Raw genomic sequence first — 22,598 nt, forward strand, 5'->3', positions numbered from 1 at the left:
TGCTAGATGATAGTAGGCATTAAAACCAGATTTTTCGATAACTGACAATAGTTCTAATCTAAAACTACTCCATAACCAGATGGTAGCAAGTATACAGTTAAATTCTGTAGATTTAGTGAATTGACTAATGTTAATCAGAATTGACATTTTCTACCTAAGAGAATGATACCAACAACACACTGTAGGAACGTGAATTTGAAAGATGGGAGGAAATCAATGTATATTTCATCATATAAACTAATAGCAAAAGAAGCACTGTGTTTGAAACAATTTCAGATCGTTTGAGTTAAAATATGGAACGTATAGATTTCAACATAAGCATGCTTGATCAAAGGCTAAAACGGTTTCTGAACGATTCGGAGCTTCTGAATGAAATGATTTTAGAGATATATGGATCTACGGATGTTTTAACATTAGTTTTAATAGTACTATACCTTCCTGTGTTTTTAATAGGTGTAGTCGGTAATGCCAGTATGGTTTTTATCGTTGCTACGTCACGGCGTTTAAGAAGTGTCACCAATCTGTATTTGTCTAATATGGCCGTAGCGGATTTTGCAGGTAAGCATATACCCCCAGAAATACCCGTAATACATTTCAAAGGTTCTCACCTACAATAAAATATAAAATGACGCGCTAAGAATTTAATCATAGCAAAGCTTTCGTCTCGGCGTTGATCATTTTTATTGAACTATATTTTTCTTGATATTTGTAATTTGCATCTTGTAATATGCATTTTAAAACAGTCCATTGAAAACTACTTTTACTATATTCCAAAAAGTACAGGGAATTATAGATTGCTAGAATATAATATTAGTAATGTAATTTAGGCATTTAGTTACCTCTTTTGAGCATTTTGTTACCCTTTGTACATGCTTTAATTTGGCCAAGGGCTAGGTTCGTGTTACGGATATGTTTTTGTTATGAACATTAGAACTATCAGTAAGGTCATTAGCCTCATGGCGAGTATTAGTTTCTCGCCATGTAGAAATATCAATAAATGAGATTAGCGACTAATACCCCTATTGTTTGAGTAAACTATATGTCATCAGCAGTTCTCTCAAATCAAACAATACATGTACATTAGAGAGACGTTGTAGCACGACAGAGGAACGGGAATTTTCAGGACCAAAGATTATCAGAACGGGAAATAACATCTAGCCAAATGTTTTCGACCGGATAAAGAAAGCGTTATGGTATTTTAAAGATGCCTTCCTGGGTACAAACTGCTGTGTCCTTATTGAGTCCACGATCTGCTGCGTGCAATTACGTTCGGATACGTTTCGATACGATCAACACGGTTGCTACGACTGACCTCAATATATGATAAGACCTGATAGGATCACCACGGTTACCCAACGATTAAAACCACGATTTCAATCGTAGCACGAATCGTGACATTAGGAACCTGGCATTAAATCCCCGCCAAAACGTTTTTATATCAACGAAATGCTCCCAAGCCCTAAAAATTTAATTTATTTTAAGCTTCCTTATTTGGAACCAGACTTGATATCGCGAAAACAGGCCAATCTGGGTCTGGGGGCATTTTCAGATTGATCGTTGTTCATTTACCATAAGTGTCGAAGCCTAAATAAATTGTAGGATTATCCCCTGTCCATTTCTTGCTTCGGTGTTTTATCACTGAATCTCACTCGACCCGACAACATGTCCGTCTGTGATGCCCGTCTGTGATGTCCATTGGGTGTTTCCAGTGAATTCATTATTTTTCTAGCAAAAATTGCATGTCTCAACCTTCCATATATACAACAGGGTTCTACACAAACTAGGTCATTTTGCTCAATAAATCATTTACACGTAGGGATCTTTAGCAGTGGAGGAAAGCCCAGGAGGTCGGGTAGGCGACCACTCCGTGTCACGCTTGTCACTTAGAGATTTAGACCCCCCCCCACACACACACACACGGTAAACAACACAAGAACTTTAAATTTGAAATTCACTTTGTGTATGAAGAGGGCTTTTGCAAACGCGATATATACTTGTACCTATGATCTATTTTCTTTGTCACAAGGTTTGTAAATCTATGATCCTATCTATATTGACTTTTCACTTTTCATCCAATATGACAAAATCCTTCGAAACACAGCAGCAGATTGACATCAACACAAATACCATGTTCAATGAGAAGATGGATCGTGTTTAGACAACAATGATGATTTGATTTGTACCAAATCGTCATTGTTGGCTAAATTACGATTTTTGCACCGTCTAAATGGTATGCTCATCATGTAAATTTGTTTCATGTTATAGAAGATTCTATAAATATTCGATTTCGTATTAAAGAGGAACAGTGGTCGTCGTTGGGTTTTTTTAATGTTAATGGACAGGGATACAAATATTTATTCTACCGGATTTTTGTTGTATATTTTAGTTATTGTCCGGTCGTAGACACTGTGCATGTAGATTCGGTTTCTAAAATCTAAGTCATATATATAACAACGATTTGTTTTACTTTCGTATTTTAACAAGTAAACTGGTGGCTATTGGCGCACACTGATACTATGTGGCGGTCTCCAAACGAAAGTTCCTCGCTATTATCAACGTGATCTACCCTTGGCAGTAGTGCAAGAAAAGGGTCCGACAACGAACAACGTCTTGTCATTCGGAAGAGACGCAAACTGATGTTCCGTGTAAACGGCGTTGTCCAGTGCACAATTCCCCTCATATCACACAATGCATGGGGTACGCCGATCTCTATTAGCCCTACTGGTGCACACCCTCCGAAATACGAATGCACACTATGTCTCCATTTAGCTGGGGTGATATGTGTCGTTTAAGAGGCAGAATATGCTTTTTAGAACATTTATTTACCTGCCCATGTTGACATTTTTATTTTTTGTGATATGGTGCTTAAACCACCTGGGTTTTGTTTATATCCAGTAGCATCTTCTTCATGCCGCCATGTCCAGTATAGATCCTCATGCACAGTGACGGATTGACAACGCGTGAGCATGCTTACCATTTCTAAATAACCGATAACAATATCCACTTATTTGAGGTAAACAATACGTGTACTTTTACTTATAAACAGTTTTGGTGGTGGCAGTTGCTACGTGAGGTTATCGCCTACACGAATTTGGAGCATGATCTCACAGAATAAAATGTAAGAGTACATTATATCATCCTCTTATTGAGTTATCCAAAATAAAACAGGATGTTGATGATAATACACCCCGACAAACAATTGGTAGAAAGATTTTGCTACGCCTGTTTTAGATTATTTCTATGTTACTGCTGTGAAACAATTAGTTTTCTTTTAATAAATGATAGTATTTGCAGGGTCTATATGGATAGCTCCTGCTCTGGACGCTCCTAATCAAATATTGGTATTTGCCGGGTCTGTCATCCTTGGTATCCCCAGTGGTCTCATCCTGTTCCACTCTACTAACCCCTAGGTTAATCCATGGGGTAGACACGTGTTCAAGTTATCTGCACTTGTTGATGATTGTGCTTTTTTCATCGACCAATCCCATAAATCGTTAATTGCAAAGGGGGTTGGCGAAGGGAAGTAACTCTCATCGGGTAAAGTAAGCAAAACGCAAAGGCTTTCCTTCCAGAGGCAAGGTTAGAAAGCCAGAATATATATATATAATATATTGTGAACACCAGAGAGGTATCTATATGTGGAGGTTCTAGAATTTTATTGAGAATAGTATCTTGAGTAGGCGAGAGTACCTTCGGTGATCCAACAGCACTACTTACGTAAGCAAAACGCAATCACACTTAAAGACCGCAAATAGTATAAATTCAATAATAATGAACATAACAGATTGTTAATAGTTTATGAAACATTTCAGACAAAGTACGAATAGTAATAATTATAACAAATGTGAAACATGTACATGTTATACATATTTAAAATCAGCGAAACTTAAAATGTGTGTTTATATCCCAAAGACCTCGGTTCCTTTCGATATTGAAATGCATCGGACCGTAACTTCGTGAATTATTGACCCTGCGTGTACGAAAAATCATGTTTTGAGCTTGTGGAGCCTCTAGAGGTCACAATTTTTATTTGATTTTCAAAAACATTTATATATCACCATTACTCGATAATTCAAATTGTGGTTGAATTCAAATTTCATGAAAATCAAACAGAAACTTTCTTTGTACATAGTTCACTATACCCACCCTTATGTCTTCCCACCCCTTTGATGGTTTCCAAATGATTATCTCTGATTGTATATAGATGTTTGTCTTTGTTCCATATTTTGTATATATATATCCTCATTGCACTATGATGGTCATTCTTTGCTTGAGATAGACGGGAGAACCCTCGTCGAAACGTCGATGTAATAAACCCTTCAAGTAACTTGTATTCCATATAATTGTGTCATGTGTTATTCTCATCCAGTTACTAAATGCCACTTAAACAATTTAAATCGAAACTTCTCGTAAAATATTGCAAAAGCATGCAATATGAAGGTTGGGGACCATCTAGAGGTCACACTTTTTATCCGATTTTGATGAAACTTAAAATGTATGTTTTTATCCTAAAGTTCTAAAATTCACATTGGATTAATTAGGAAATACACTTGTAGTACATAACAGAGTTATATTTGTTTTACAGCGTAGTTTACAAGGTGAGGGTTATATCATGTATATTCACTAAGGGTTATTTGTGAATGCACTTATAATACACTGTAGACTGGACAATATTCATGTTATAATCCACATATTATAAACGTAATTTTCTGGATTATGACACCTGACTGTACGAAGAGTTACGTTTATAGCGTGTGGACCCTCTAGAGGTCACAATTTGTATTTGGTTTTAAAAATCGTTCAAATCTATTCCCATTACATCATAGCTATAGTCAAAAGGGAAACTCTCCTTTACGCTAATAGTGGAAACGCATATCATACGTATAAGGGTAGTGGAAACTTAAAATGTGTCAAGGATCAAAAGATTTTGGATGGGTTCGATTTTGGTGTGCCTGAGACCTTTATGCCCCTGCCTTTAACGCAAAATGTGAAATATGTACAAAGTTTGTGGACACCCCAAAATGCACTCCTTTGTTCAATACACTCCTTTGTTCACAGTGTGTGGACCCTCTTGAGGCCACAATTTCTGTCTGATATAAATGAAGCTTAAAACATGATTAAGCATCAAAAGATCTTAGATGGAATATATGCTAAGGATCTAATGATCACGGGTGTGTTTGACTTTTTGTGTGTATTGGAAAATGTGGGCGTATCTTGCATGGCAACCGTTTGTTTAGGAATATAATCCGCCTGGAACTAGGACGCACATCAACTCCAATTACTAAATGATTAACACGTTTATAAACCAGCAATCATAGAGATTATATTTATATAAATAATATATTATTAATTAGGATGATACGAGTCAGTATTAGAGATCGATAAATAAGCTAGTTGATTAACATCACAAGATTTATCTATCAACCCGTTTATTCATCCATACTGCCTTCATTAATATGTAAATAATAAATATCTTACAATATGCACATTTAATCAAAACATAGGACCCGAGTGTGGTTGTCGTATCCAACATATAATATGAAAAAAAATAAAACAAAAAAAAACCCCAAAACAGAATTTGTAATTGATTTTTTCTTATGTTTCTTTTAGCGAAAACGATATGATTCCTGGCCCATGCTGTTTGACTCGCGTAATAAATAATCAGTTGTCTATGATTTCTATTGTATATGTAATCTGAGGTTTTGATATTAATGATCTCGATCAGCTAATTTGACATATATATTATGGCACTTAAATTAATGAACCATATTACCTAGGGCAGACGAGCGTACGGTTTCGCTCGATTGCGCCGATTTTTAAAATCGCTGGAAGACGATTCTGCTCGGCGAACCATCTAGCATGTTAGATATTTTCGCCCGAATATTTTACGCCAGCGATCGATTCACCGGCATATCCGCTCGTCTGCCCGTGTCCAGCGTATATTGTCGGGCGAATCATTTTCATAAGCCAAGCGTGGAGTCTGACCAACGAAGAAGAATTGGTGATTCTATGGTCAGAAAGGCCCTGTCCGTTTAACGTCACGATTCCAGAGTTTTAAGTGTAGTTTAATGGTCGAGACAAGTAATATAATTGATATCGCACGATACCATTAAACAACTTAAAATACAGACACTATCCAGCACGTGCATTTCAATGGAATACGTCACGTGGGTCAAATATTGCAACTAGTATAAATAATGTACGCTTGGCACATTGCCCGTAGCATTATTTAAAACAATTGTACGCCAAAATCAAAGGATGAAATCACATCTGCATTTAAATAGCAAATAAATAGCAATACGTTTTAGGTGATTCGCCGTTTTGTGCAAGTAATTAACTCGCAGAGTGGCGCACACTCTTGAGACGATCGCTACGTGTGCCCGCTGGTGATCCGCCGTAAAAACACGCTGGCGAATTTCAATCACCGCGATTAGGCGAAAAAATATACCCGTCTGCCCATAGCTTACGTTTACCGTGTCCTATTACTACGCAGTTTACTGCTCTAGTTCAATGCATACCAATAGTTGAAACCGTATTGAATACAGCATAATCTCCAGTCACGATATAGGTCACACGTGTTGTAATATTGATTTCATCTGTGGATATTAGTTAACCTCATGTATATGTATATTGTTCACTAAATGATAACCAAGTTCTATTTTCCGGATATTGGAATATATAATTCATTTAAGAGCTATTGCCGTTGTCATTCCAGGCCCAAAGGTTAATCACATTCCTAGTCTTGCGTTTAGTCCAATTTTCTCGGCATAATATTGTTATGTTGGTGTTGACAGGTGCATATGAACATACGCATATGATCTGCGATTAGCATAACAAAAGTCTAAATAAAAACCTTTTCGCGTTTCACCTAGTTTTAAAAAAAAAGAATATAATAGCCCAGTGACATCGAAATGAAATTGAATGGTACATGAAATGTTGGGGTTTTAATGGTTGATGACAAGAGATTTAAGTAAACGTGAATAAGTAAAAATGTATCAATTAGAATAACAATATTACAAACACGGAAGAGCAATGGGTAATACCCAAAAAATATTATCGGGAAATACATCGACTCAAGGCATTATGAAGACTAACTTGAAAACTGGAATGAAAGAGCTCTGCAGTTCTAGAATCTAAGTATATCAAGTATAAAATGTCAACGAGGATTTGTTTCACTAGGGGGGTTGGATGGCTGAATGGTTAGCGAGCGCGCGCTGTATCATAAAGTCTGTCATTGAGTCGACTGGCGTGGTTTCGAATCCCCGGTTGTACGTGACAAGGAGTAGGGTCGCCTGTCCAACCTCGTGGGTTTTCTCCGGGTCCTCCGGTTTCCTCCCACTGCTAAAGACCCCTACGCGCAAGCGAATTATTGAAATAAAATTAAACCATATGTTAGTCCCGAAATGACCTAGTTTGTGTCGAGTGGACGTTAAACCCCATTTCTCTCTCTCTTGTTTCACTAACTCAGATGTTTTGTATTTATCTAATTTTGTGTTATATAAATGGTAAGTGACGCGTGGTAAGCGAAACACGCATGAAAGTCCACAGACTGTTACACAAATTGTTTACTTTAAATTTATGGATTGTCCTTTTTTTTCATATCTGAAATGGGGTTATATTATGTCCAGATTTAGTGCTAAATAGCGGCGAGATCATAAGCCCCTTTCAGATATTACCAGTTATTGTTTTCTAATATTGAATGACATTTATGGGATCAATTGTACCTAATGATTCAGGAACGTTCCTTTGTCCCTGTCTGACACCCCAGATTGTATATTGATGTTTTCAATTCTTCTATTGTTTCTAAGAGTAATATATAAAAATTGTCAAAGATCGGTGTTGTTTTTAGTTATAATTTTGTATTCGATCTTAAATCAGTTATTCAATAACAGCGTTAGTTTTTGGTCTAATTTTGGAAAATAAATTCAATATCTTGAAATTTCTAATTGATAAGCTGTCATTTTAAGAATTGTTATTATACCGATTGCCTTGTGGAACCTCCCATCTTACCGAGATTCATAAAGGTGATGAAATGTTATGGAAGTTGATTCTAGTTCATTTGAATCAATCAATCATATAAAGTGCTATATGAAAGCTTTTAACCTGAATTTTTTATTTTGCTTGTAGTGGAATACCTTGGTAGACCAATCTGTTGGTGGCCCGTTTCCTCGAACTATATATAGTATTTCCAATACCTATACATTCATCCTAATACAACGTTTTATTTTCTTTTGTAATTAAAAAGACCATTTCATCTTTGCTACTTTATTATGTAACACTCTTAACAGTTCTACACAGTTCTACATTATATCTGGAATTTGGATAGTTTTACTGGTTTTAGAAACAGAATATTGTGGTTTGAAATAAACCCCCCTGATTCTTTTCTAAATGGGCTTCGTACGTCAGAATGTATAGTTAGCGGTCATAAACCGGAAGCTTACTGAACAGCATTAGGTATTCAGGTAATGAAACGTGTCAGCTCTGCGTCCGCTCTTGACTATCTATCTTTGTTGATAGAAAGCTTAGTGAAAGTAATAAAGTGCTACTTCGTTTGTACCGAATGTAATCAATACCGTGCTGTTTATGGAGCGGAGTTCATGCCGCATGGCATAATTTTGACCCCTAATGAGTATGCTAATATACTTATTTCAGTGCATGTAACTGACTAAACCTTTATTAAAACAGACTGTCGGCAATCTGTTTTCGTAAAGAAGGTGTTTTTTGAAATTAATTAATATGGTGGCTGATAGTGACCATGTAAAATCTCCCCATTTTAATTTATAACCAAACAACACGACATTAAGATAGTATGAGGGCGAATACTAACAAATTCATTACATCATGCTAGACGCTGAATAAAATTATATAGAGGATACTAGTACAAAATTAACACAAGTGAATGGTTGTTCTTTTCTCACTCAGAATGATGAAATATTTTACGTACAAAATTAAATTATTCCCTATATTATGCAAGTAATCAACAAATACAACAGTAGAACAAAAGTTGGTTAACTATGTTTATTCATCGAATGAGAAGCTATGTTCTAGAATCATTCGTCTCGCCTTTTCGCTAACTGAAGCAGTAGTAGCGGCTATCTTTGGAGAGTATTCCACAAACCCAGTATATAAGCACAAACGTACAACAGTTAAATAGCTTTGTAAAAGAATGTATTGGCATTCTCTAGCCGTGTTTCACTCGAACAAATAAAAGGACAAAGGAAACATTTTGAGTAACTACGCGTTATTATTAATACTGTTTCAATGTTGAAATGCGCAATATTTCTACCCAGTTCACCGATTGGTTTTAGGTTCATATTTATTTCCTGTCCTGTTAAATAAACATCATTGATACCAGTCTGTAATTGATTCCTAAGTTATAGACTTCGAAACATTAAAACATATAAAAGGGCGAAGATTGGTGGTAACTGCTGAACTTTAAGTTGATGAGAATCACCTAGAACGTTACGGCGATAATCTAAATATTAAGGCCATCTGCAGATTTCGTCATGGTCACCAGATGTAAGCAGGGCTAGTGCTTACCCTAACCCAACACCTAGCCCTAACCCTAAACGAAATCCTCGGCAGAAATCACATGTCCTAACCCTGTTCACACCTCGTAACGTTGACGAAATTTGCAGGTGGCTTTAATATTTAGATCTGAACGGTGATGTTCACATTGTAGAATTGCGCCAATTTTCAGTTATCCAGGCCTTTATCACATTAGTTGTGACGCCAACTGAAGAATATATGACATTGTATATTATAGAGGCGAGTCATTCCCCGAACCAAATCTCCCAAACAGCTCTCCCGCAACTACTTCTAACACAATACCGTACGATGTTCTGAAAGATTTTGGTCCGATTTAAGGCTTCTCCGCCTACCAAAAATACTTTACTGGCGTCTGTAAAATGTTTCATTAAAAAATACCCCCCCCCCCCAAATTAATCAGTATCTAATTTTTTTTAACAACATCATTTATATATTTTTTTTATTCAACTTCTTGCATGATGCAACAATGTGTTCGCCATACTATGTATTTATGTCAATAACGCAATGTTAGGACTGAAATAGCGCCATTTGTCACCACGATGGGAGTTAAAATTTTGTAGTTTTCATCGCGTCTTGTAATATTTGCGAAATGTAGAAACTAAACAGCTGGGCGGTAATATGCTTTAAAATAAGCAATACGATAGTAAATTAAAAGTAATAATGGAAACAGAACAAAGTACAAATTTCAAGCCACATTTTACTAAATTAAGTAAGACGTTACATGCATTGAAGTAACCTTATTATTAGCACGAACATTACAATTACAGGTTTTGGCGTTATAATTATGACGCGAATTCCAATCCATACTTGTTAGCAGTTTAATTAAATAAATTCCAGCTTGATTTTAGAACTACAGTGGTTATGTCACATATTATAAATACGACAAAAGCGTACATTATTTGTACCTATCAGAGCTGTATAAATTAAGGGACACAGTTTTAATAATGGCTTTAGCAAACCAGGAGTGGGCCACGTATTCCAGTTAGGGTGTTTTATATAAATTAAATTTTATTCCAGTTCAGTCACCTTTCAACCGTAATCGAGTACCCTATGCTCTATATTTATCCCATTCCCAAAATATATGACAGCTTTAAACAATCGTGTCGCGCAGTATCGCTTTATGTTATAAACCCAAACCAAGGAATCATGAAAAATGGTTGTATTCTTGAAAACGTCTCAGACTGTAGGTCTGTAAATTGAGCTAACCTTCTGAACTCTGATCCATGTGCATTACTTGTTGAAGTTGAAATAAGCGACGATTGACAAGTTAATTAATATGGCGGATTTGGTGTCAGATAGATTATCGGTGACAAGTGATACGCTGTTCACACCAATTTAAGCTCCTCTACATTATTCATATGATGTTATTCTATCTATTTCTAGATATCAGTAACTGATATTCTCAATAACAACTACTATATTAACTTATATTGTGAGCTATATATAGATTTATATATGACATCAAAGACATAAAGCGGTCAGTTTTCACTAATTAGTAGGATTATAGGCCCACCGATAGAGACACATCCCAATCATATATCTTCAAGGGTTAAATTCGACCTTTTCTCCTAAACCGATTGATTGTTGTCATCAGCTACTCAACATGTGACTTACTTAATCCGGCTTGTTGAAACAAGACAGGCCATTATTATTCCATAGACACCCATGAAGCGAGAGCCAGAAGCACATTTTGACTCGTCACCAAAGCAATATTTTACATATTGTCACATTTACGGCGCTGGTTACAGGGTGGGGGGTGCGCTAGACATAAAAATTGACTTTTTATCAGGCCTAATTTTTCAAAAATGAGAGCTCACCCACTTTAAATCCTTTAAAAAATTCCCTGATTTGTTATCAATACCTAACCAAAAAAAACAACCCCATTATTTTGGCGTGCATCGCTGCAATGCACCGCCCCTTGGTCCATGATTATTTGCTATACAATCCCTTGATTATAGCCATGTATTCATTTATATGAATGTGCATGGTTAGATTGTTTCTCTGTTAGATATATAATTCAGATTAAGTATCAGTGCTGCTTTTGGCATAAGTATTAAACCGATTCCCAAGGGATCCTCCATAATGTGTTGATGACTGACGAAGACAGACGACTTATAAATATTCACAAGACGTGCTCATAAAATCAATGCAATACTTTCTTTATGGGAAAAATGTTTGTCTAAACCATTTTTCTCTACACAATACTCAAATTCTTTTCAGACAAAAAACAAAAGGTTTTCTTCATGTGTATCTTATCCTCAACGAGTTCATTAGATGAAACTTGTATTGACCATTGTCCCGGCTCTGTATTCCATACATGAAGAACGACCCTAGAACATAAAAACTCTTAAAACATATTGTGAATTTATTGTGTAAGTTGTTAAGAAATTTATTTACTAATAATTTGTTCAATTGCTATCGATTATATATTTAATTCTTTAGTTTTCAGTTTTAATGAGCTTATATAATTGTCATAAATCACCTATTCTTCCCCCATTTTGCAAAATAATTAACAAAAAAAAATCTTCACAAAAATTTCCAATCTTATAGAAAGTATACATCCTATAATTCCAGATCTTAGTACCTTTAAATCTAATGAATTAACAAATCCACGCTTATTTGTGAGTGTGACGGTGATACGATGAGTCAAATCATGAATCAGCTGAGAAATGGATGCAGATCTAAGATTAACAGTATATCATTTTCAATGCAAACTCGTCCCATCCGGAATTGTGTCTTCATTGTTCTAAGTGATCAATCTGTTAGCTTGTATTTATATTTGATGTATTTATTTTAAAAACAAAAGTCTAGATACCAATTTTAGAATGAACCCGAAGATATACACTAAAGACACAATGTGCCTGGATTAGAAGACGTCCAGGCCATTTAAAACCACAGTTCGCGTGTCCAAAAAGTATACTGAAATATATAGCAATTTAAAGTTCCGACCACTTCGCACTAAAGTGAAGAATAACGCGTTTCTAACCATGAAATTTGGTCATGAAGGGATGAACCCTATATATATATATATTCAGCGACCTTCTGTTACGGAGCCACCCCAGCGCCTCTTTACCGACATCCTTGCTAGCTTGATAAAGATTATTCGTTTTCAAATTTGGTGTGAAGCATAGGACCATTAGAGGATTATCCCAATTGATTGTCCAATTTATTGTGAGGAATTGGGATCAGAGAGGTTGAACCCTGTTGAATTTATGTTCTATTATGTTTATAGAAACGCTTGTGAACACGATAGATAGGTTGAGATTAGATTTTTTTAAAAATTGTACCATATAAAGTTTGGTCAATATCTAAGTTTTCCTTTCGGATAAGCCTCTGTGTCTATGGATAAAATGTTTTCGAGAGATAGCTGCTGTGTTGGAGTATTTCAACGTTTTGCATGGCTATCTTTGTTAAATTTAGATAAAGAAAATGATTATTCGCCTTCCGGGAATTAAATGAATAGTTCTTGTGGTGTAAATCTGTATTGAAATGAGTATACTTAAGAAATCACGGGAAATAATGGAATTAAAGTTAATTTATTTCATCTAAATCATGTGTTAGATACACTTACCTCAGATTCCAAAATGTCATGATGTGCTTGGAGGAAAATGTTCAATGTGGTATTTGGGCTATCAGGTTGTACTTCGGTGTCTCCACGACGGATGAATTGCTATTCAATATGACTTGTGTAACAGATTATATCGACCTAAATAGAACCGTATTCATTAGACCTTCATGTTGTATGGGTTGGTGTTTTGCTTTAATTAAAACGGGAGAACTGCTAAAACATTTTAAAACATTTTGGGTTTTTTTTGGGTTGAAGTGTTATATCATTTTAGAATCCCATTAAATATCTAAAATTGAACACAAAATTGCACATTTTATTTAGAATATATAGAAGGACTTTTAGTTTATACAGCTTTTTTTATTGTATGTGAGTTGACAAAGAAATCTTATCTTATTATAAATAATTGTTGATCCGGTGTATTGTATAGCTGCTAGATCTTCTTAAACTTTGTATACGCTTTTCTTAACACAGCAACAATACATTGTTTCGATTTCCTACTTCCTTGGGAATTTTAACATGCAAGTTCGGTCAGTGCGATCCTTTTACGAGGTGACTTTAGTAATATTTTTTTACAGGGTCACCAAGAACTTAGACAAGGGCTGGGACTTGTTCGGATTTGCTTTTAATAAACGTCAATTAAGAGTAAGGCAATATTCTTTCAGTGATGGCCATCACAAATTAAAATCGACCCAAACAACCGCATTTTATGTCTCAGAGGTGTTCCCAATTATATACTTTAAATCGCTTGCCACATGAAAAATGACATAACGACAACTTTCGTTCTGCATAGAGGTTTTTTTAAAATCCCAAGACAACATGGGATTATTTTAAGTATAACCCTTTAAGACTTCAGCAAACCCCAATAGTATCGTAAAACGAGTTCTCAGATTGACTAGAGATTTTTTGATTAGATGTTATCGGTGCATTCACCCTATTTATAGAGTTGCATGTGTCTAGGGAATCATGGTGAGATACGAATGCCGTAAGAATAGATGTTATTTTCTGTCAGTTGAATTGTAGATTCACATCGTCTTGATTTCCAGTAACTTGTATACACATCTAAAAAAAGAAATGTTGAAACTCCGTAAATTATTTCACCGGAAATGGAAATGCAGAACATTGCGATTTTCCGAAGTTTGTTATTTGTGAAGAATAATGCATTTGACCCTGTACCTTTTACAAAATCAAGCACATCATGTACATCGAAAGATTAACGGTTTTAACATAAATTACCCTAGGCAATAATTAAGATGAGTAGTTAGGCTTCATTGCCGAATTGTTGTTTCGTAGGACGCCATTCTATGTAGTCAGACACCCAAAAGCAATACTTGTCTGCCATGATTCAATGTAATATTAATATTACATTATACAAAATTAGGCTGGAAATCTTGCCTGAGGCTTGTCTATCATTTTCGTTGAGACTTCAGATTATAACTTCGTTTCATCCCAACGTAATAATATATAATTTTACCAACAATAAAAAAAGAATTTGATCAATAATTTTTAGGTCGAGTCGAACTGCGAATTGTAATCAATGTGGCGATATGGTAGTATTTAGCTTCCAGGGGTATGTACTTTACACACATCGGTGTGGACTTTCGTTTTCATGGCAGCACAAACTTCATCAAATGTAATTAACCTAGTTGATGATGTATTTTTTCTTGCTGTGTTTTATCGCATTGTCTTTGTAGTGTTCAAACGGATACCCCTCCCCCTATCGTCTCATTTTACAACCCGTCTATGATGTTTTTCTTAGACAAAAGACATTATTAGTTTAATAAATTGGTTATATAATGAATGAATGTAAACTGTCATCAAATAAATGTTATTCAATATTAGCTGAATTTAAGCCTTATCTAAATCTGACTTGAGTGCATAATATTAGGGGCCTGCAGACGAATTTCTGTTTTGTGACGAAATATTCTTGTCATACTTATGACTTTATTATTTTATTGTTGTATGTTAATTCTGGTATTTATGTCTGGAATATTTATATATTTCAGTCAATCATAATCTGCATAATAATCAATATCATCTTATTATCACAACAACATTATGAGAGATTTCTGAGTATTATCTATGTAGTCAACTGTTTTGAACGTCTCCGCTGATATGTCCAGAAATCGCCTGTTATGTTTACATGCTGCTGGAGATGCACTGACGCTATTGCCCCGCGTTTACCTAGTCTTCATTATTGACGTATATTATGTCATGTCAGATAAATGGAAAGAGATGAGACAAGAATTAAACAGTAAACATCTACAACATTCTTCCTAGGAAGACATTTTGCATGAGACTTATCTATGAGAACAAGCGGAACAGGGTTACTTGATATTCGAGACTACCATTTCCTGGAAGTTTGAACCAAATTTAGGAATGCTTATACATAAAACGAAGGGAAATCAAGCAAATAAAGTACACATGGTACTAAGTCAATAATTAAAGGAAATACCGTCGTCTGAAGAGACGTTTTAAGAGAGCTGAAAATCCACCGTTAACCATTCGATCAGTAACAATAACGGATCTCGTGTATTTACGTAACATCTAGAACTTGCGCGTAGACATTACGAATACACGGATCAAATATAGCAAATGTAATTTCTTAAAAAACATGTTTAGAATCTGTTTAATAAGTTATATCATATACGCAAAAATAGATAGACGGTAATATTGTCCTTTAACTGTTTCATTCCCATCCGTCAACATCAATATCATCTTTACTATTATCATAATAATCTACCTTAAAACTGTAATTATATTTGGTCTTTCCGGATCAGACATTTCTCTTTGATTTGTCAGACCATAAGCTTTCAATAGAAGGGGGATTGTAATGTCAATCCTAGATTTTATTTTCTTACCGCTTATCCTCCAAAGCTCTTTTGTTTTAGTTACATATTACCAATATAAGATCCTTATTATGACGTGTCTGACAGTGTGATTGTTTAGGGATTATACGTGAGCTACCGACTTTAAAAGTTACCGAAAGGCGAATTTAGGGCACTCTGCTATGCCTCCGTTAATCATATTTGTATAAGAATTGACCACATATACATATTTGACTCTTTTAAAAGGATAGGATTTATGTTAATGTCCGTTACAAAATAGCCCCAGTCTACTATATTTCATCAAATGTATAAGAGCGAAATGGGGTTTAGCGTCTGTTCGACACGAACTAGGTATATACAGGTCACAATTCTATGGAATTACTGCTTATAACTAAGCGACGTTTCGACTTGGCGTCTCTAGTCATTATCAAGCAATGATAAAATATGAAAATGTAACAAGACAATATATAGGCTACCTGTACACAACAATACTTGGTTAATGCTGACCAACTAGACACCCTTCTAATTTACCTGAAATAACATAAATTGATTAACCATGTCACTTAAAGCTGAACTCCGATTACAAAACTCCAGAAATAATTAAATAAAATAAAAATTTAACGCCCTAAACAATCGCCAAACTTGTTTTCAATTTGTACAACAAATATGGCGACTGCCCACCGCGTACAAAGACACATTGCACTACGTACATTGCCACTTTTAAATATGTTACTAATAGACTAAAACTTTTCGAAAAGTATCCTATATTGTAGGAATATGCAGGTGCAGTTTAAAAACCTTTATGTATGGCTGTCTCAGCCTCTTTAGAAGGTCTAAACATGTGTGTTATGAAATGTGTGAGCGTCCTACGTCACAGTGTGAAACTCGACACAGTGCTGGAAACAATGACAGTGCAAAATGGGGTAAAATACAAAACTTTACACAAATAGTACAAATAATAATTAATATTTATTTCAGTGTGTATTGTGTGTATACCAATGGCTGTGGGACAAGCTGTCTATAGTGTTTGGATATATGGGGAATTTATGTGCAAAATGACGGCGTTTTTACAAGGTATGTCTTGGGTCTAAATATAAAGTTTATTTGGTAGCCATGATGACTAACAACGAGGTTACGGGCTGGAACCCGGTGTTCGCTGAAGACGTTTCTCGGAATTTTCCAATCTGATTTCCTCATGTTAGTGGTGCAGGCCTGGCAAAGAAAAGGTGTCTGGTTGTCGGGACGAAACCCCAAAAACACAACCTTGTGAAGAAAACGAAAATTATCGGACTACACCTTCAATAAGTTATGAAATAATGTTTTGCCACTGTTCTTGGTAATTAGACATTCCCTTATTTCGCATTGGGTCATGAAAACTCCCTGCAACATAGTTGTAATCATCATCAGATTTGAGGACGTGGATTAAGGCTATGTTGCACTTACACTTTAAATTTTTAATGGCGAAAGTGGGTTTTATTCCATTGTTTTTACCTCCACATGTAAGGATCAAAACAGTCATAGGTTGACCTTTCAAATCATTTGTTGATGTTAATTCGTATTCTTACTATTTTGCAGGAGTGACTGTTTGTGCCAGCATCTTCACCATCGCCGTTCTCAGTCTGGATCGCCTTCTTGCCATTAGACATCCTATGATATTTAAGAGGGTGGCTAATTATAAAATAGCCGCGAAGATGATTTTGGTGATATGGATTTTATCGTGTGGTATAATGGCGCCATTAATAGTGTTTCGTAAAACACAAACATTGCCGATTAGTCCGAATGAAAGCTTATATTTCTGCCACGAGGATTGGCCGAGTCTTCGTGATCGCCAAATATATGACAGTTGCCTATTTGTTATTGTTTATGTTATACCCGGTGTAATGATTGCCATTAGTTACGGTCTGATTGGCCGACAGCTGTGGACAGAAGATGAAGATTTGAAACGATCAGAGTCTGAAATTGGTCGTGGAATGTCGCAAAAGATAATGGCGGGTCGGAAAAGAGTGGCAAAGATGTTGATTGCGTTGTCGGTATTGTTTGCTGTTTGTTGGTTGCCGTATTACATTGTGACTCTTTATCTCGATTTCGAGACACACAGAACGAAAGATTACTTGGTGGTGTTACCATTTACCATATTTCTTGGGCATGCAAATAGTGCTCTAAATCCCATTCTATATTTTTATACAAGTCAAAGTTTTAGAAAATATCTTATCAAATGGATCCAATGTAATAAATATACACAAAGACAAGAAACGCCAGTAAGTAGTCAAACAAAATAAAGGGAGGCAACCATCCTAAGAAACTTTTAATATTTAGTCTAGACCGGATCTACATTTCTATATTCATATTATTCCTTTACGGATATGGATTGTTTTATAAATTATACGTCGTTGTACAATCTAATACCCGTTCTGATCTTGGGTGTTACGGCAAGTCATACATTTATGATAATATATCAAAATCACATTTGCTGACACGGTTTTCTTTGATTTAGATCTCTTTGATTTAAACAAAAAATTAAAAGTTTTTTAGATGTTATGTTTTTATTTGTTTTGTGGGGTTGCAGTCTGTCATCACGTTAGTGCTGAGATACAGTAAACTAAACTTAGTAAACACGCAAATTTCTTGTTATCGCTAAAACAAACATGTAATAGTACATAACTTGTATCACAATTAAATGAAATAACCCATCAGAGTACCGAATACGTTAATTTGACCGAAATAAAAAAAAATGTGTCCCTTTATTTAGGACTGAAGAATGTGGTTGGACTTTAAACAAACCACTACCCCGATGACTCGACTGGTAGCCCGTGGACCCGAGGCTAGGTTCTAACTTCCCTAGCGTGCGTTAGTAATCATCACCAGACAACATTTGTGGCTTACGCAACATTTGAAATAATACATGTAGACTCTTTTTAATGTAAGAGTGCATTCGGAAATTTGAAACTAAAACGAAAAGTATATTATTTACGATTGAGATTATTGTTTCTTAATCTGCATTACGTATCTTTTACATTTTCAGGTAAACCTCGTGGTGAACTACCCACCACAAGATGGCGTATTAGAGAAGAGAATATCTCGTCGTCCAATCAGAAAGATTCTAACCGGAAGCACGTGCTCTTCGAGATCAAGTAGCTTACGGTTTTCACGTTCAAGTAACGCAAGTTTAAAATCATCTAATACTTCTAATTATTCGTTAAAAAGAAAAGAAAACGCAAAAAAGGAAATGATCGGATTAAAAGAGATTCCTGTTATTCAGTTGTCAAATGACGATCACCATGATAACCAACTGAACGGTCAAATTCAAAATACGAAACATCGGAAAGCCATAATGGATTTCACGCTAAGTATTCCAACCACAATACAGGAAGAGAGTTCTCGGTCTCGAGCATCAAGCCCGTTTCAAAATCCCTCCATCGCTTGCATACAGGAAGAGTTGTCAGAGAAATTTGACACAGCTGCCACCGTGGAGGACAGTGCTGCTAGTGACGTCGATAGATTAGGTGCATTCGTTTGAACGGTGTAATAAATCAGTGCGTTCAATAATGGTTGCAGACTGAAAACTTCACAGTGATGGTCGTTTCCAGTTACAGAGAAGACAATCATTGACAAAGTCGAAAATTAATATTTATTGATAAAAATGTTAATTGCAAAATAGCCGAGTTGAGGTGCTAAATTAAATCAACTGTAAAACGAAGTAACATAACTGGAAACAACAACGTTAAACTACAACAACTCTCCGGAAATTTAACACAATAATATTTCAAATAGCTTCTTTTGTCCGTATACATTTACTACAATAACCCATATCGATTTGTATCAGCCCACAGTAAACGGTGTTGATTTTTGTCTACCCACATTAAACCATATCGGTTTGTATTGGACAGTAGTAACCCATATCATTTGTACCCTCTCCCATGATAAACCATGTCGACCTGTAACCACCCCCAGTATACCATATCGATTTGTATTGACTCCCAATAAACCATATCAATTTGTATAGAACTACATTAATTCCTAGTTATTTGTATTTGCCTATAGAAACCATATCGATCTGCACAGGGCTATTCTACATTACAGTAAAATTACTGTCTGTTCCAAGAGATACTCCGACATTAAAATTCCTCGCCATGTCTTCAGTATTTAATTTAAAAGATCAAAACTTGGTGACATGCCCGAAATTATTACCCCCTTGAGCTCTTCGTCAAGCCTTAACGCCTAGAAGTTTGATAAAATCCACTATTTTCTTGTAAATTTCATATATTTCGACATTGTTTCATTCTCAGAACATAAACATTACGAGTGCACCTGCGTAAAAGACTTGCATTTCGTGTAAAGGGTAGACAGGGACCTCCAAATCAGTTACATTCGGTAAGAAATATTTAGTGAAGGAAAATTTGCCCGTTTGTTTTGCGACAGTAACACGGGTTTCACACCGTGAAGCTTGTGTTAAACACTACTGTTTTTTGGTCGGATTAATATTATGTTCTGTTTCCACTTGCTTATTTCGCAGAAACTGCTCATTAAGCCACTCAGGTTTTGAGAGCAAGGTCTGAAAATGTGACATTTGTTATACACATTTTATTGGTTTTCAAAAGTAAATAGTTTCTGCGATCGGCTGTAAATAAATACAAATGTATTAAAAATATATTTATCAAAATTTTCTCCATTTGGCGATACAGTTTGTAGCGTATAAACTAAATAATAATTATCGATTGACACATAATCAACGGCATAGAATACATGTTGGCACTAACTATAATAATTATTGATACAAAATATTATATCATCGCAATTTAGCTGATATACATGTATATCTGGATAGCCCTCGTAAATAAGCAGAGCAAAGCGGGAACCGATTTCGTAATCTGTTTTCCCGTAAATGTTATTGAACTTTTTCATTAGTTGATATTTGTATTCGAAACATTTATATATACGTAGGGCTGATGATATATAAGAAAAACTAAAAATCCATGAATTTTTGCCATTTTCGAAAAATAGGCAATATGGTTCTATGTTCATGACATTTGCACCATTTGATGCCTAATGCGACTGTTCATTATTGTAACATTCTTGTCACTAGATATGACGTCATTTTGGCAAAACTTGTACCTTCAAACTTTATTAAACAAATTGTAATGCAAATGTACCTGTTTCTTTATATTTAAATTTTAAATATTTATTTCACTCATCGAAAAGCACAGATCAATGCGAACATAGATATCAAAAGATAGTTTATAATATAACTTGATGCAATTGCCCAAAAGTACCTTTTTTACGTTTTGTCCAACACATCTATAGTGATTTTGAAAAAAAACCCCTATATTTTCAACCCTTAAAGCGAACATTTTTTTCTAAAGAGTGTTATTTGATACCCTTTAATAATACTGTTCACTAATTTCCTTTAGGTAATATTGTATAGATATACGATCAAGCACATATCACAAAATAATTTCTTACTTTAACCATTATTGCCAAGAAATGACCGATTTCGCATTGGTCACTTTGTAAGGGTTCCACACGTCATGGCCATTTCGCATAAATTTTTAACCGGTGTATCATGCTCCTGTGGGAATATGTTGGACGCCTATAGCCTTCTTCCAAATTTCCATCCCGTATCAGTTCAGGATAAAATTTGTATGTAGTTTATATCAATATCAAACGCTACAGCCATCGGGGCCAATTAAATATTCAAGTCAGTTGGACAAACAACTGTGGTCTTAGATCCCGTATAAACATGTGATATTCTACTGGGTAGAAACAACTTCCTTAACATCCAATTAGGACGGTACTCAAAGCCATGCCAACACCCCCAGCCCTCTTCGACTATTCCAGATAAAAGGTCAAACATGGCTTAAATGTTCAGTAGCGCGATGTGAAAAAAACACGATTTTTCAAGAGAGAGAGAGAGAGACTATATAGCTTCATCGGAAATTGGTTCCCTCGTGTAAGAAAGTAGTGGTATGGCAATTAAAGATATTAAAAATTGAAGAAATGGCAAGCAATTTTCTTGTCGTAGTGTCACTTGGAACAGACAGAAAGTATCGATGTTTACAGTCTACAGTAAACCACGTCGATATGTAAAGACCTTTAGTAAACTATATCGATTTGTAACAGTATACAGTAAACCATATCGATTTGTAGCGGTATACAGTAAACCATATCGATTTGTAACGGTATACAGTATCGACCTACAATATAATAATTATTGTTGCGCATGTGTTAATCTCCGTGCTGTTTTTGTTATTTAATAAAAAAATATTTCTATACATATTATTAAAAGATGAAATTTTTATCCATACACTGTCATGGTCCCATGATTGATTGTGTTTGGCCGTAAAGAATGTTGTTCTTATAAGAATACAAAGAGTAGGATTTAAATTTAACAAAGATAGTCATGCAAAGCGTTGAAATACTCCCACACAGCAGCTATGTCTCGAAAACATTTTATCCATAGACACAGAGGCTTTTCCGAAAGGAAAACTTAGATATTGACCAAACTTGATAAGGCGCAATTTTAAACAAATCTAATCTCTGCCTGTCTATCGTGTTCACAAGCGTTTCTATAAACATAATATATCACTGGGACAGAAAGTCTTACAATTTTAAAATTCAACAGGGTTCAACCTCTCTGATCCCAATGCTTCACAATAAAT

General features: G+C 35.3%; 1 protein-coding gene across 1 annotated transcript; it reads left to right on the forward strand.

The window, feature by feature from the left end:
* The first annotated feature begins 374 nt into the window (after positions 1-374).
* On the forward strand, positions 375-19,895 carry LOC126817966 (galanin receptor 2b). The gene is made up of 4 exons (XM_050545140.2): positions 375-558; positions 16,921-17,016; positions 17,518-18,200; positions 18,965-19,895. Exons 1-4 carry the CDS (start codon positions 375-377, stop codon positions 19,457-19,459), a joined length of 1,458 nt encoding a protein of 485 aa, XP_050401097.1. The 3' UTR covers positions 19,460-19,895.
* Positions 19,896-22,598: the final 2,703 nt, after the last annotated feature.

This window comes from Patella vulgata, chromosome 4, assembly GCF_932274485.2.
Source record: "Patella vulgata chromosome 4, xgPatVulg1.2, whole genome shotgun sequence".
Lineage (NCBI taxonomy): Eukaryota > Metazoa > Mollusca > Gastropoda > Patellidae > Patella > Patella vulgata.

Coding starts and splice junctions, on each gene's coding strand:
- LOC126817966 (XM_050545140.2), top strand. CDS start 375: ATGATTTTAGAGATATATGGATCTACGGATGTTTTAACATTAGTTTTA. Junction 559..16,920: donor GGCCGTAGCGGATTTTGCAG/GTAAGCATATAC, acceptor TATTTATTTCAG/TGTGTATTGTGTGTATACCA. Junction 17,017..17,517: donor AATGACGGCGTTTTTACAAG/GTATGTCTTGGG, acceptor ACTATTTTGCAG/GAGTGACTGTTTGTGCCAGC.